The sequence below is a fragment of the Crotalus tigris genome, unplaced genomic scaffold (genome assembly GCF_016545835.1).
Source record: "Crotalus tigris isolate CLP2741 ecotype Arizona unplaced genomic scaffold, ASM1654583v1 scf7180000018226.349013, whole genome shotgun sequence".
In the NCBI taxonomy this organism is placed as follows: Eukaryota; Metazoa; Chordata; class Lepidosauria; order Squamata; family Viperidae; genus Crotalus; species Crotalus tigris.
The window spans coordinates 332,501-349,013 of record NW_024096892.1 but is presented as its reverse complement, the minus strand read 5'-3'; the positions used below and the strand labels follow the sequence as shown (position 1 = coordinate 349,013).

At 42.3% G+C, this 16,513-nt stretch overlaps 1 protein-coding gene across 4 annotated transcripts in view; it reads right to left on the bottom strand.

Annotated features, from left to right (window-relative positions):
• Nucleotides 1-2,580: 2,580 nt before the first annotated feature.
• Nucleotides 2,581-16,513, bottom strand: part of RGS7 (regulator of G protein signaling 7) — a 174,413-nt gene continuing 160,480 nt past the window's right edge. For 2 of the 4 annotated variants that reach the window (XM_039349116.1, XM_039349115.1), the window contains exons 11-14: nucleotides 15,599-15,660; nucleotides 15,266-15,376; nucleotides 14,490-14,615; nucleotides 2,584-3,047 (exon numbers count right to left, since the gene is read on the bottom strand). In XM_039349116.1, coding sequence (XP_039205050.1) covers nucleotides 2,810-3,047; nucleotides 14,490-14,615; nucleotides 15,266-15,376; nucleotides 15,599-15,660 — 537 coding nt within the window. In that variant the 3' untranslated portion in view covers nucleotides 2,584-2,809. Of the gene's footprint in view, nucleotides 3,048-14,489; nucleotides 14,616-15,265; nucleotides 15,377-15,598; nucleotides 15,661-16,513 lie in introns of all 4 variants that reach the window. The other 2 variants (XM_039349117.1, XM_039349114.1) reach the window with 2 other exon arrangements.

Here is a 16,513-nt window from a genome sequence, read left to right as displayed (position 1 = left end):
ATACACACATTGATATTATTGATACATTTGCGTTTCTAGTTTTATGGGTATCTTTTTAATGTCATTGTATTATAAATTTCTTATAAGTCTCTGAAATAAGTAAATACTCAGAGTTTTGTATAATTATAAAGTAAATAAAATAATCTATTAACAGAAACAGAGGTTAAAAGAGACATCGTAATAAGATGGAAGGAACAACTGAGCAGGAGAAGAAAGATACAAAGCATTCAAAGGTAAGAGGTTTTTTTTAAGTATTTCCCTGGTGCTGAAAAGCTAACAAAGGATAGGGCAATTTGGAAATGGCTACTGGAAAGTCTTCCTTCCAAGTGGTCACCCGTTAAGTTAACATTTGAGGATTTCTACAATCTTTAAAGGTGCAACAGGATTAAAAAGTACATAAAAGACTTCTTCATTTTTAAACAGTAGCACTTCTGTTTAGACAGCTGCCAGCTGATATTTTTCACATAACACAGCTACCAAAAGAAGCAGTGCTTAAGCACATAGCTCATATCAGCCTATAGTCTTAAACACAGAACTGTATCTCAGAAAAACAAAGATAGTAAAGTGTTTCTCAAACCTGACAACTTGACATGCTGGCTGAGGAATTCCAAGAGTTGAAGTTCATACATTTTAAAGTTGTCAAGTTTGAGAAACACTGCACTATCCAATCACTTCCACTAATGCAAACCTACGGAGACCAACAAGACAGCTGGTATAGAAAATATGTATATAGACAGCCATCTAGTGGTGTGAAAAACTATTAGCATTTTCTGTATAGATTTTAGCAAGTAGAAAAGTTTGTATGCATTTTTAAATAATCTTTTGTCACTCTACATTTCTGGGCCTTGTCAATAAGATTCAGGCAGCTGCAGCCAATGTCTCTGGACAGCTGCCTGAAGTTCAACTACTATAATTAGAAAATGCACAACTAATTTGATTTAGTTTATACACTTGGAGAAGATTGAATTTGGGTATATATTCTCCAATTCATTTGAGGAAATAAATATTTTTAGTCAAAGTGATTTAGGGTGATTTGGATTAATTAAGTAGCTTGCTTTCTATAAAACAACTATGAAAACTATGTGAGTATAAAACTACAGGTTTTATATTTTGAAGTCAGGTCCTACCTTTTCCTTGTACTCAGTTTCTTGCGCATGTAGCATTTTGGGGTAGAACAGCCTAACATTTTTATAGGTAACGCCAGTGTCAAATACCAAATCCAAAGCAACATATCCCAATTCAAGGGAACAATTTGCTAATAACATGTGATGTTTTGGATGAAAGACCATCTATGAAAATTGACTTTTTGTAGAAAATTTATTTCAATGCAGATTAATATGTTGTCAGGCCTGCCAAGATCAGCTTGGCACCTCAAAGGCACCCTGTCATCAAAGGCTTAGAAGGGGGAGGGAGGATAGATAGGCAATAAAGCTGTGTGTGTACGTGATGGGAAAGAGGGAGGGGGGAATGGTAGGTGATCAAGACCATAGAAGCTTGGAACCAGTTTGCATCAGAATCCAAGGCCAGGCACTCTGAGAAAGAATGTGGATTACCCCAAAACACCTCAGCATTCTCAAAACAATTCGGCAATTTCTGATTGGCTGAAGATGGACTGGTAATGAGGGAAAGGCTGGGATGAGGGGAAACCTTTCTGTATCCTTTGAGTGTGGGAAACCCAGAGCTTTACTACAGCCAACATCTTTATAATAAAAGAACCTTTCACTTCAACCAAATGGAGCTGAGGGTCCTTCTTTCCTAAGGGTTTAGATTCGGACAAGTCTGACAGATGTAATGTTGAGCCAAAGAGCATTTATCAAGATAAAAGGAAAGTGTTATTTCATTTTAAATTACATTGAATTATTTCAGGTTAATCAAATTCTTCCCTAGCCAGAGGGATTCTCAGAGGGATGGGCAAACAAGTGACGAAAAGAGCACTGTGGCATCTTGACACAAGCTCCATCATGTGTATAAAGAGGCAGGGCTTCCTTTAGTACAGTGGTTCTCAACCTGTGGGTCGGGACCCCATTTGGGGTCGAAGGACCATTTCACGGGGGTCGCCAAACAACGCAGTCCGCCATTTTTTCTCCCTTTTCCTTAGCTGTGCTACTCCCTTTTATTCTATTGGCTTTTGAAAGCCAATAGAAGAGACTCTCTTGAATAGAGTCTAATTCTATTGGCTTTCAAAAGCCAATAGGAATTGTCCAGGCTGTCTCTGCCCTGCTGAGCCCGCCAAAAGTCCCATTCTGCAAGCGGTGCTCCACCAATTGAGTAGTCCTCGACTTACGACCGGTTGAGTAGTCTTCGACTTACGACTGGTTGGGGGTCGCGGCATTAAAAAGGTTGAGAACCACTGCTTTAGTACAACACTACTCTGCCTTCATCATACTTTCACCTTCTGTTGCATTAAAAGTTACAGTTTGGAGTAGTTCTGTGGCCATTCCCAAAACTTTAGGAGCTGATTTGCTGCTTAAGATTAATGTGCACCTAGCTGAAAGGGGGAGAGGTTATACTATGTTTCCATTACTTACATAGTTATTTCTAGAATGTAAATTAACTTGGTCAGCCTATAAACCACAGTAAATGAAATGCTTATTAAGAAACTTTATTATTAGAGATTTTTTTGTTGATTCAGAGAAATTATATCTAGGATTTATTGGCACAAACCTATTTTTAATTAGCAGCAAGTTATTAAAACAGAATTTAAGCTGAATTTCTAGGATATTGCATGCATATAGTGCTCTTTGTTAAATATTAATCTGGAATATTATTAAAAAAGGAATGGTAAAGCCAGAAACAGTTTTTCACAGCCCTACTTCTCCACCAAGACACTGTACGTATCTGTACAAACAATTCTACCAACCTGAGCATCACCAAATGTATATCGTCCTGGTTCCTTCATATTCTGTGTGGTTTTGTCATAACTTTTTGAGTCTAGATTAATGGCACTTGGTGCTCCAGGGGCCAGGAATTCTTGCCAGATTTCCTGTACTCTGACAGGAACATCGCGGATGGGTCTCTTCTTCAGATCTTCCACCGCTAACCAAAACCTATATAAGAAAATGGGTAAACAGTAGTAATGAACTGGATATTGAATCATCTTGAAAGATTGGTTTGATTTTTAAAGTATCCCTTTAAAAATACATGTAGAAGCCTGAAAGCAGTGCAACATCTATCTGGGGTCTCATTTCACTTTAGTGTGAGGTAGATGAATCCGGCCATTTCTCAGCCACATTTGTAGTTGTTGAGTTTTTTAAATTCAAAGTTCTTGTCCATGTTCACATTACTTTTGAGATGTTTCAAAATAACTCTAAATATCAACTTAAATGCATGTCTAAAATATTTTTTTCTCAAAAAATTGATAGATAAATACCTTCAGAGTAAGGAACTAGTACATTTGGTACAGACATGTCAGAATTTCCAGTGATTGATATCTGCTAGTATCTTACTCTTTGAGTTCAAAGCAAATGAACATGTGTCTCCAATGTCAGGGCAACTGTATTTAAGGCACTGTTATTTTATTTATTAGGCATATCTTGTGGACAGAGACAGGAGGAGGAGACAAATAATAAATGACAAAACCCTGCACTGTTATGATTCAAGCTTTACCCTTTTTATATGTGCATCATGGTGGCACATGTTGATTTTACTCAGTGGTGGGATTCAAATATGTGAACAACTGGTTCTCTGTGTGGATGCTGTTTCAGGAAGTTCATTCTGGGTCTGGGCAACAAAAAATTAGCGACCGGTTCTACCGAACTAGTGCGAACTGGCTAAATCCCACCACTGGTTTTACTATTTTGACCAAAATAACAGAACCTATCAGTGCTGTGGTTGTAAATATGGGAACTAAAGGCAATATTGGCTCATTTTGTATTCAGTGACTCCTTTCAGTAATCTATAATCATACTTTAAAACTAAGAGACATGAGAGTATGTGGTATAAAAATGGAGAAATTGCGGTATTATAATCATTGTGGCATTGTAAATAGCCATGGTTTTAAGTACGTCCATAATTAGTCAACACTAAACAGAATTTATCAGTATAAGAGAGGTACTGTGTTTGATTTGAAAAAAAATCCTCTCTATAGAGTTTTCTTTAGGATTCTAATCTGATTTGGCAAGAAAAGATATATGAAAAATCAGAGTCAGACAGGAACAAATGGATTCTAGCTAGTGATGGGTTTGCCTTCTTTCCTTATTCCTCACTACTTCTATTCATGGAAGGCAGTGTGGTCAATTTTCATAATCGCTTTAGTCTTCTGCAGCCTTCTGTGATACATGTCATTTTAATCCCTAGATAAATACATCCTACATTCTATGTGTATGTGTGCAAGATGAGAGCCAGTTTGGTGTAGTGGTTAAAGCACCAGGCTAGAAACCAGGAAACTGTGCATTCTGGTCCTGCCTTAGGCACAAAAGCCAGTCACTCTCTCTCTCTCAGCCACTGATGTCAGGTTCTTTGAATTAAGTAACTGACAGTTTGGTTTGGTTTAGAAGAGTATAATTATTCTTGTGCAGAAAACTGTGCAGAAAATCACAGTATAAACAAGCCAATATTTAAATATCTATTTAAATTATGTAACATGATAGTTCACACCAAAGAACAATTTCTTTCATGTAATCAACCTTAAATAACCTCCTCAGCTCACAAGGATAGGTCAGTAACTGTTGAGTCCGTGGCGGGAAAACAGACACGAGAAGCAGCTGGAGTTCTCAGTTTCTTTTATTCAGCGTTCAGCTTACAGGAAGATGGCTTCAGCCTCGCCCAAACGCCTCGCATCCTCTTATATAGGCAACTCCCGGGTAAATGGGTTACTTTTCCCGCGCCAGCACCCGCGCATGCGCACGGCGCTGGCGACAGCCTGTCTGGTCCCGGGCAGCTTTGCACCTGCCCGGGACTGCCTGCAAACGCCCGAGCCGTTTGCAAAGGCTCGGGACATACCACCCCTTTCCCCCGGGCTACAACTACTACCAACATACAAAATTTATTTTATATGAATTTGCTCCCCAGTGCCCACTGATATGGCTTTTGCCTTGCCAGCAATGTTATGTAATCTTCTAGATACGTAGGAAGATTTTCTTTGCTTCTGTGACCTTCGTAGCTTGGGTTACTGGCATAAGTCCCCTGACTGGAGGAGGCGTGAGCCTGTTCTCTATTGTGCCCTGGTGTCTTCCAAGGACTGTGCCACGTGCCTTTTTGGCCTGCTTGCTTGCCACAGGGCTCGTTTCATTTCAAGGCCAGGGCTTGTTGCTTTGTGACCTGGTTGTCCTACCTAGCTGTAGACCCTCAGGCCCCTTGAAGTGATAGACACTGCTGGGCGTCTCTGTAGAACCTCCTAGGTCAGTCCAAGACCTGTCAGGAGGCTGTCCATTCCCTGAACCCCATTCTGTGCTCGGGCTCGTGTGGGTTTCTGTACTTTCCCAAAACTCAGGTGTTCCCTGATTTGTGCTATGGGTGTTGTAGTCGGGACTTGGCTCCTCGACTAGCTCTGTGTATGTTTGACCCCCTGTAGGATTTGGGGTAAGGTCAGGCCAACCTTGGGAATTGTGTGCCAGCTCTCTTGTGGGGAATGATTTGTTGGGATGCCCCCGGGTATCCTCCGTGACTGGAGTGCTGTGTGACGTATGTGGAAAGTGAGTATGCCCCCGGGGTGACTCCCTGGCTGGAGTAGGCATGAGTGCCTGTTGTGTGGGTAAGCTCCATGACTTCCTTTTCGGAGCAATTGCAGAATCCTGGGATGGGCCGTTTGTGGCTCCCTCAGTGGAGATGGGCAGTAGCTCTTGCCCTTCCCTTTGCTCCAAAGGGTCCCCCTCCCCCCCTGGAAAAGACCCAGGAGTCTCAGCAGAAAAGTCTCGCCTAGAGCGAAGTTGGTCGATGTGCCGACGCAGGACACGACCGTTGTCCAGGGCAACCTCGTAGGAGAGAGGACCTGTGATCCTGGACACAGAAGCGGGGACCCATGTATGACCAGGCCCGTAATTGCGAGCCCAAACCGGGGCACCCACAAGTAGTTGTCTAGGTGCCCTAGGATGTGAGGTAGATGAAGGCAGTCTGTCCGGATGCAACCGGTCAAGTCTAGTAGTAAGTTGGCGCCCCCAACGAAGTTCAGCTGGACTTCTCCCTGTAGAAGTGGACGGTGTGGTGCGATAAGAAAGGAGAAAGTCAGCCAACCTGTGATGCCAGTCCCCGTAGGTGAGTCTCTTAAAGGCGTCCTTTGCGATGCGCACCATGCGTTCAGCCATACCGTTGGTGGACGGGTGAAAAGGCGCAGACGTGGCATGACGAATCAGGTTTGCCTGTAAGAAAGCTTGGAATTCGGAGGAGGTGAATTGAGGGCCGTTGTCGGACACAATGACATCTGGCAGCCCGTGTGCAGCAAAAATCCCCTCAGTACCTGAAGAGTCTTTGCAGTGGTGGGGGATGAGACAGGCACAACCTCAAGCCATTTTGAATGGCTGTCAACAAGGACCAAGAAGAACTGGCCCTGAAAGGGCCCAGCGTAGTCAATGTGCACCCTAGACCATGGGGACTGTGTTTCCTCCCATCTATGCCAGGAGCTTGGGGCATCTCTGGGCGAGATCGTTGGCACAGGTGGCATGCGTGTACCTTAGCTTCAATATCTTTATCTAAACCAGGCCACCACAAGTGGCTTCGTGCAAGAGCCTTCATACGAACAATGCCAGGATGACCCTCGTGGAGGGATTCTAAGACCCTAGTCCTCATTGAGGTGGGAATGACAACTCTGTTTCCCCAAAGCAGACAACCCTGAGAAAGGGACAGTTCGTTTCCTTTTGGACCAGAAACTCTGAAACTCAGGACTAGGGCAGTGCTCAGGCCACCCGGACAGGACCCAGGAGCGGACACGTGAAAGTGTGTGATCTGTACCTGTTTCAGCGGTAACATCCCTGGCACTAAGAGGGAGCTCGGGCAAGGCTTGGATTGATAGAATGTTGAAGCTGGCGCAGGGTCAGCTTCTACTACTGGCAGAGGCAACCTACTGAGGCCATCAGCATGGCCCATTTCTTTCCCAGGCTTGTGGAGTAATGAAAAATCATATGCAGACAAAAATATAGACCACCTAAGCATTCTAGGGGAAATGATGTGGGGAGTCTGCTTACGTGTGGTAAACAGTCCCAGCAGAGGCTTATGGTCAGTGAAGACCGTGAAATGCCTGCCATATAGAAAATCGTAGAATTTTTTAATTCCAGCAACAACAGCCAGAGCCTCCCTGTCTATCTGAGCGTAGTTGCGCTCGCAGAAGACATGTTCTGGAGTAGTATGCAATAGGAACCTGAGTTCCATCAGACCTGAGGTGACTCAGGACAGCTCCAACCCCGTAGGGGGATGCATCACAAGCGATGCACACAGGAAGAGACTCGTTGAAATGTGCAAGAACACTGTTAGAAGTGAGCAAGGCCTTGACTTCTTTAAAGCAAGCCTCATGTGCTTGTGACCACAGCCACACAGCTTGTTTGTCTAGTAGCCTGTGAAGAGGCTCAGCTACACTAGCTTTATGTAGAAGAAAAGAATTGTAGAAATTCAGGAGCCTAGGAAGGCCTGAAGTTCGGCCTTAGACTTTGGCCTGGGTGCTTCTAAAATAGCAGTTAGTTTGGATTCAGCAGGATGAATCCCAGCAGCATCAATTTTGAATCCCAGAAATTCAGTAGAAGGCACCCCAATCTTGCATTTGTCTTTTCTGAGCTTGAGGCCTGATTTCCTGAATCTTAACAGGACAGCCCTCAGCCTTTCAGCTAGAATGTGTGTGGAGTCTCCTGCAATCAAGACATCGTCAAAGTAGGGGCAGACCCCTGGTATACCTCGTAGTGTGTTTTCCATTACGCTTTGGAAAATCCCAGGAGCGACATTCACTCCAAACTGTAGCCTTTTTACTTTAAAGGCTCCCCTGTGGGTCACAATGGTCTGAGCTATGGCAGCATCATCATCAACAGGCAGCTGTTGATATGCTTGAGCTAGGTCAAGCTTTGCAAAAACACGCCCCCCCTTGAGAGAGGCCAGGATGTGACTGACCACAGGAACAGGATAGGCATGTTGCTGCAATGCCTTATTGAGTGTGCATTTGTAATCAGCACAAATGCGAATGTCCCCATTTGCCTTTAGAGGCGTGACAATGGGGGTCTCCCACGGGCTGGAATCAACAGGTTCTAGGATTCCCTGTTGGATTAGTTTGTCTAATTCAGTATCAATCTTACTTTTTAAAGCAAAAGGGACCCTTCTTGCTTTAATCCTAATGGGAGTGACAGTGGGGTCTAGCTTTAAGGACACAGGTGGTCCTTTGAATGTGCCCAGCTGGGGGCTGAAAACATCTGCAAATTCTTTGCAGACTTCCTGTAGGTCGAGTGTTTGTAAGCTGTTGAGTCCTGTGACGTGTATCCCCAGGGCCTCAAACCAATCGAGTCCTATGAGACTCGTTCGTTCACCCCCTACTACTAATAAGTCTAGTGGACCTTCAAAACTCTTGTATTGCACGTTAAGGGTGGCCTCCCCCTTAACACACACTCTTGAGTTCTGAAAATCTGTTAATACAATATCAGAAGGCCTTAACTTGGCCTTAGTCCCACTACTGGAACAAATCTTCCTAAATGTATGCAATGAAATAATGGAAAGGGCAGACCCTGTGTCTAGTTCCATAGATAATGGAACCCCTTGTAGCTTCACGTTGAGTGACAGCTTTTTCTTCATGGGCTTGTGTGTGCCTGTTCTACAGATGCTTCTTCGCGAAGCGCAAAAACCTACCCTATTCTGGCTGGGGAATCTGGTACCCTTCAGGCGTTCTTCTTGGGGTTGTGCCTTTCGTCGGCCCAGACACACAGCTGCAATGTGCCCTTGTTTGCCGCATGCCCGGCAGGTAGCGGAGCGGAACTTGCAGTCGGTTCTCCTGTGGCGACCTCCACAGCCGATGCACTTGAGCGGAGCCGAAGAGCTTCCCTTCTGGTTCTCTTCCTTCGCGGGGTGTAGACGGTCGACTTCTTCGTCCGGATCCTCCTCGGAGTTTCGTCGGACGTCTTCCTGGTGCACGGACGCACCCTCTGCACTGCTTCTGATCGGCCGCATGTTCTTGACGGCGCCGCCTGCTGCTTCTTCTGCGGTGACTTCCCTTAAGGCGTCTTGGAAGGATAATTCTTCCTTAGCGAAAAGTCTCTGTTGTAGCTCTCGATGCCTTAACCCGCACACGAATCGGTCCCTCAGTCGTTCCTCGAGGTCCTTGAACTCGCAGGGCTTGGCGGCCTTCCGTAACGCGGCGATGTATTCCTTGGCTGACTCACCGGACCGTTGATCCCTCTGTTCGAAGGTGTGGCGCCATGAGATAACGGACACCTTGGGGTGGAAGTGCTCCTTCAGCAGCTTCTTCAGGTCTGCGTAGCTTACAGACTCTACTGGGACAGGTGCTGCAAGGTTTTCTGCGATTTCGAAGGCGTCTTGGCCGCAAACGCAAAGCAGGGTGGCAGCCTTCAAGCTATCTTCCCTCACTTGGTTTGCCTTGAAGTAGTTCTCCATTCTGGATACGTAGGACTCCCACCGCTCTGGATGTGAGACGTCGAATTCTGAAAGCCTTCCGATTTTCGCCATCTTCGGATCTTCAGGAGACGGGTCTATCAGCCAGCCTACCCCCGAATGCGCACCGGAATGGCGGGCAGCTGCCGAGTCGACGCCGTTCCTCTTTCGCCGCTCAGGACTCCTTGGGTAAGCTTACACTTCTTCCTTTCCAGGTAGTGCAAGGCATCCCACCTTCGTCGCCAGTGTTGAGTCCGTGGCGGGAAAACAGACACGAGAAGCAGCTGGAGTTCTCAGTTTCTTTTATTCAGCGTTCAGCTTACAGGAAGATGGCTTCAGCCTCGCCCAAACGCCTCGCAGCCTCTTATATAGGCAACTCCCGGGTAAATGGGTTACTTTTCCCGCGCCAGCACCCGCGCATGCGCACGGCGCTGGCGACAGCCTGTCTGGTCCCGGGCAGCTTTGCACCTGCCCGGGACTGCCTGCAAACGCCCGAGCCGTTTTCAAAGGCTCGGGACATAACAGTAACAATATTCAGTCCAGGCATCTGATCTCTCTTTGACTCTCTAACACAGAGTATTCATCAAGCGAGACATCTCTTCATCTTCATCCAGCTGGCCTTTCAATAAGGTCACAATGTATGGTTCTCCTAGTTCAGAAGGAAAGAAGGCTACCTACACCATCGGCACACTTTCAGCAATGCTGTGCTAAGAGTATTTATCAGGTGTGGGGGACAGGTTAGGCCTTTTTGATTTTACATTTTTAAAAATAGATACCTACCTACAAACAAAATTCATGCTTAACAAAAATTGATACCAACAGAAGTTCAGCAGTAGTGATCATTCATGCAATGGAATGTGGCTCTAACATTTATGGTTAAAGATACTGTAAGATAATAGTGAAGATGTGGGAGCTGCATTTCAGTATAGATCAGGGGTTCCCAGCCAGGGGTGCGAGATGATATTCCAAGGGGTGCGAAAACTTGGGTTTTCAAAATTATAATTCATTGCCATTATTTCAAACTTTTGTAATGGGTGCGAGAATATATTAAAAGTGTTCTAGGGGTGTGGGATATAAAAAAGGTTGGGAACCACTGGTATAGATGAACTTGTACCCAGCATTCATCAAAATTATAAGAAAGAAGGCAGACAGGTAACAGATACTTAAGGATACCACTTCCAAGCTTCCTATGTTTTTTGCCATGTCTGCCTGATTTCAAAGCATTTTGTGGCAAGAGAATCAATATTTATTTCGGCAGAGAAAGCAACAAGAATGATTAGGGGGCTGGAAGCTAAAACATACAAAGGACAGTTATGGGAATTGGGTATGACAAGTATTCTGCAACGTATAGCTCTATGGACCATATAGCTCTATGTAGCCCTAACTAGAGAGCAGGTATCAGTGTGTTGGAGTGTCTGGCAGTTATTGGGTTAAATGCTACGTATGTTGATGGGTCAGTGGGAGGAGTATCAAAGGTCATTGAGAGACTTCCTGGACACAAGCCAGATGGGATCCTTTGTTCACCAGCCGTATGGTTCCTAGCCACACAGTTAGGAGATCCTTGCCAACATGTAATGCGCAGGAAGAGAAGAGGGGAAAATCCAGTGTCAATTTACCTGGGGAATAAACCAATATTGCAAACATGTGCTTCTGGATGCATCTCCACGTGACTGTAAGTCATTGTCTAGAATTCCCAGAATAAAAGCTATATTTCTGTTTATTCTTCTGAGTTATCTATCTGTTTGGACTGTACAGAAAGCAACCTGTTCAGTTTGGAACAGAATATGTCCATTTACCTGGGGAATAAACCAATATTGCAAACATGTGCTTCTGGATGCATCTCCACGTGACTGTAAGTCATTGTCTAAAATTCCCAAAATAAAAGCTATATTTCTGTTTATTCTTCTGAGTTATGTATTTGTTTGGACTGTACAGAAAGCAACCTGTTCAGTTTGGAACAGAATAACAAGTTTAATGAAAAGGACTGATAGCAGTGTTCTAATATTTGAGGGGCTCCTACAAAGATGTCAAACTATTTTCCAAAGCACCAAAAGGCAAGTTGAGAAACAATGGATGGAAATTAAACAAAGAAAGAAGCAACCTAGAACTAAGGAGAAATTTTCCTAACAATGAGCGCAATCAACCAATGGATCAGTTTGCCTTCAGAAGTTGTGAGTGCTCCATCACTGGAAGCATTCAACAAGAGACTGGACAACCATTTATCTGAAATGATATAGGGTCTCCTGCCCCCAGCAGAGGGGTTGGACTAGAAGACTTCTAAGGTCCTCCCCCCTCATTATATTATTTTATATTCTATGTTCTATGTTCTTTCTCCTATGATTTATATCGGAGTTAATCACATATTGGAATGAAAATGGACAATGCAAATAATAATGAAAAATAACGACAAAGCTGAGACCAAGAGTAAGAACAAGTCAAAGAAGCACCAGAAGAAGTCAGAGTCTCAGAGGAACAACAGATGCTCCAAAGAACTCAAATAGAGGAATTGTTGCTGTACAAACAAATGGCAAGTGAGTCATGCACCTTCTTATTTTTCAATAAATATGCTGCTTTGGACTTGGATAAAGAGCTGTCATGCCTAGAGGACAAGGAACAATTGGAAAATAGGGAATAACCTAAGGACAAAAGGACAAAAGGGCAGGGGAAGATAAATTTACTTTGAGAAATACATGACATACATTGTAAGAACCACTATCAAAAGATAAAGTAAAAAAAAAAACCAAGCCATAAGATATATTATAGGAATGAAAGAAAAACAGAAAAGAACTAATCAATGTTCCTCTTTGATTTTTGGCTAAATTTTGCTGGGGTTTATCTTTATTCTGTGTATATAAATATATGGCATCGATGCAGAGTGCAGAGAAGACTGACAAAAATAGTGAGATTTGGAGGCTCAATCCTACAAACAACATCAGTTAAAGGAACTTGGTGTATTTACTCTAAAGAAGAGAAGGTTATGGAGTGACATGTAGCCATTGTCCAATATATGAAGGGCTATCACAAGGAAAAGGGTGTGGAATTATTTTGCATAGCAACTGAGAATACGATAAGAAGCAACAAGTGGAAGCTTTTCAGTGAAGATTTGAAATAAAGAAGAATTTCCTGACTGGGAGAGCCATTAAAAAGTGAAACTTTTTTTAAAAAAGTGAAAAGTTAAAGTTTAGAGGGAGTTAAGGGTTAAGTATGAATTTGATTATTGTATAATTTTTTTGTTTTAAAAGTTATAGATTGTGTTTGTTTAGTTTACAATAACCCTGTATTCTGCTCCGGGAAGTGGGGGGGGTAGGGGGGTGGGGATGGGTGGGATTAAGTAGGTTAAATGTTAAGGAAGAGGAATTTAGAGAGAGATGCTGCTCGGGTATCTCCCCTGAACTGTATCTGAAGAGGGATGAGAGGGGAGGAGGAAGGAAGGGAAGGAAGTAGGTTGGGAGGAAGGGATGAGGGGAGAGAGGTGAAGAGAGGAGAGAGGGAGGAGGGAAGTAAGGAAGGAAGGTAGAGAGGGCGGATGCAGTCGGTGAGGGGAGATGGATGAGCGACACCTAAGGTTTTATGTATGAATTTATTTCAAAGGTATTTTTATATAATGTATTGAATATATCAAATGTATTGAAAAATGAAAAATATTTTTTTTCTAAAATAAAAAAAGTGAAACTGTTTGGCTCCTGATGTGGGTGGAAGTAGTCAAGAAAAGATTGGACAGCCATTTGTCTGGCATAGTATGAAGATTCCTGCATTGGGCAGGGGTTGAACAAGAAGGCCTCCAGAAAACCTTCAACCCTATGTGTCTTTAATAATGTATTACAGTCTATGACGTGCATCTGGTGTGATATCCATACAATTATCAATGTGGATCAACAAATTTCAAATCTTTTATGACTCCATTCTACAAACGAATCATCTGTATTTCTACAAATTTCTGTTTCCTTAAGCTCAAAATTCATCTCATAATTTTTCCTACCTGTATGAATCCCTGAAACTCAAAAGAAGATTTTTTTTAACATTATATTAAAATAATGTATCTGTATTGTTTATTTATTAGTGCAATAAAACTTTTATCTACATCCTTAAGAAAATGCCCTTCTATCGCCAACAACTTTAGAAAACAAAAACACAAGGAGGCAACCAAACATGCATAGCCACATAGCTGATATCTTAATTCAGCTACAGCTCCTTCTGCTACATTAAATGTTTCTCTTCTGTCCAGGATTAATCAGCAGAACAAAGTATATGTTCAACAGCCTCACCCTTTGGCTGTTATCTTCCTAGGGAAATATCCTAAAAGTGCTATTCAAAAGGCAATTGGACCTTCTTGATTTTTTTCCTTGAAAACATTTCACTTCTCATCCAAGAAGCTTCTCATTCATGAAGCTTTGTAATAGATGAGTCGCGAAATGAATGATCAAGAATCTCCATAGACATTCCTAGGGAAATGCTATTTCAGCTAAATCACCCTATACTTAATTTTTCTCTAGAATTAGTAAATTCCTTTTAAACAGGGAATAGAAAGAAAGTTGGCTTTACAAAGTAGGTAGCAACGTTGACCTTAAATACATGAAAATCTGCTCTTCTTTTATTTCTCCCTTTCTACGCATCAGAAAGAAAAAAATAATAATGGAGCAGAGATTAACATGATTAACATGATGATAATGATCACTGGCAAAATAATACTTATTCTCAGGAAGTCTGAGCAATTCTCCTCTGACAGATTACTTACTGGTTATACTCTCCTAACTGGGAAAAGAGAAATGGAAACACCACTGAGGTCTTCCCAGAAGGATTGTATAAGCTAGACCAGACGTGCAGTTGGACTCCTGCTGTTGCCTCATTTAAAAATTCCCATAGGTGGTGGAAGGTGAGCCCTGCTGAGCACATTGAGGAGAAATAACAGATTTGTTCCAGTTATAATATATCTCCTTAGACAGCCCAGATATCAACGAATGGAGGGAAAGGCTAACCTTAAATTCTCTGAACTAAATTCAGATTCCAGGAATTTGAGGAACTGTTCTCTTCCGACTGGGTCTTTCAGAGCTTCATCCATGACAAAGCCCCATCGCTTTACTCTTTTCTGATTTGGCTCTTTGCTGAAAGGAAACAAGCAAACAAACAATCCCTCAGACTTATTGAAATAACTCAATTGGCCATGTATCTGCCTTGCTAGTGGGAGAAGACGGTGCAGGCCATGTAAAGTAACCTAATCACATATGAGGCTACTTTAACTGCGTATTAGTTTAATTGCAGTAAATACGTGCTGCACTACAGCTTTGGAACAGGCAGATAACTAAGGCTTTTTTTCATGCTAAAGTTCGAAAAATGTTAATCTCCTAAATAGCAGCAGTTCAGTTCAGCATTTTGGCCAAGAAAAATAATCCCATTAGTGTATTTGGTTCCACTATCATTAGGCTCTGTTGTTATATGGAAACTGTACTATTTTCAGCATGGTGCAATTCCTCCACCACATCTGGTTTATTTCGCCTTGCTTCACACTAGCAAGTAATCCTAATGAGAGAGCATTGCTGGATAACACACACAAAAGAGAATTTAGAAACATAAAACCTGGGTCCCTGCTATGATCCTTGATTATCTTTGACTAAGGAAAACCTTTACCAGGGGAAATTGTGAAAAAAATATTATTTCTCCGTCTTTCTTGCTATGTGATTTTTTTAAAACTGATGCTCCTGAATATCTGTTATTTATTTGAGGGAGAAAAAGACCAAATTCACCACCAACATACCTTGCTTCTGCTTCCCAGAAAGTAGTATCATCTGACAGCCAAGGATTAGAGGGATCAGGTGGCAGCAGAAAAGGGTCGTATTCCACATACTGCTCAGTATAAGCTAATAGACTAGAAAAACATAATCAGCTAACATTTTTACAATGCATTTATTACATACAGTATTAAGAACCCATTTTTACAAAGGAAGGTCCTCGGCGCTAAATACAATTTTTTCCCCATTTATGTTGGAATCAATCATTTAATAATTGCCTTCTTTCCCCTCCCCTTTTTTTCAAGAATACAGAAAATGGCAGCTTTTGACTTTAACCAAATTCATGGTAATATACATACCTTTCTGCAACTTTTGACATTTTTAACCGATGTCTGTCTAGCTGTATTTGCCAATATTTTATCTATGAAAGGCAAAAACAAAAAACTGATAAACCAAGTCTAAGGTTTGAGTAAACAGAGACAAATCTGCCCTAAGAAAAATGGAGCATTTTATATGAACGCAGGCTAAGCCATGAGACCTTATGCATTGAGCTGTTTATAAATTCAAGAGAAGGCACAGTCCAGCTCAAGTAAAGATCTCATAACAGTACAGTCACAGTCAGTAACATTGAAAGGACTTTTGCCATTAAAGGATGTGCATTTTTGCAGATCCACATCCATAAAACTCCCAATAAAACAAAAAGGATACAAATGGATAATTTTGGATAATTATTTTGTATTTAGGATACAAATGTATTCAGTTTGGGGTAATTAGATTGTCATCAATTTAAGCAGACCCCACCCCCCTTTCCCTACCCCTATAATCACATATACAGATGTGTTCCATAATATTTATTAAAATCAGGATTCAAAGCAAGGCTGAGCATAAAAATCAGTCAGAAATTCAAGTATGTAAGTACAGTCGGATCATACCCTAAAATAAGATCAACAGTCCACATTACATTGCAGCTCATGGAAAACTATTGAAATATTGGGTTGTCAATAAAACATGTATGGTTCATTGACCTAAAGATTTTCCATGAGAATAATTGGGGCACATAGAATTCTTGTGGCTGACAGAAGTCGCAGTTTCACCTCATCCTCAGCCCTCTCCAGTCACATACCTTGGAGTTAGGACCCCTATGCCAAGTATGAGAGAAGCAGAATTAAGTGAGGGAAGCACAGATTGGAAATAGAAATATCTATCTGAAGAGCCCTGGTGACATAGTGGTCAAACTGCAGTATTGCAGGCTAACTCTGCCCACAACATGGAGT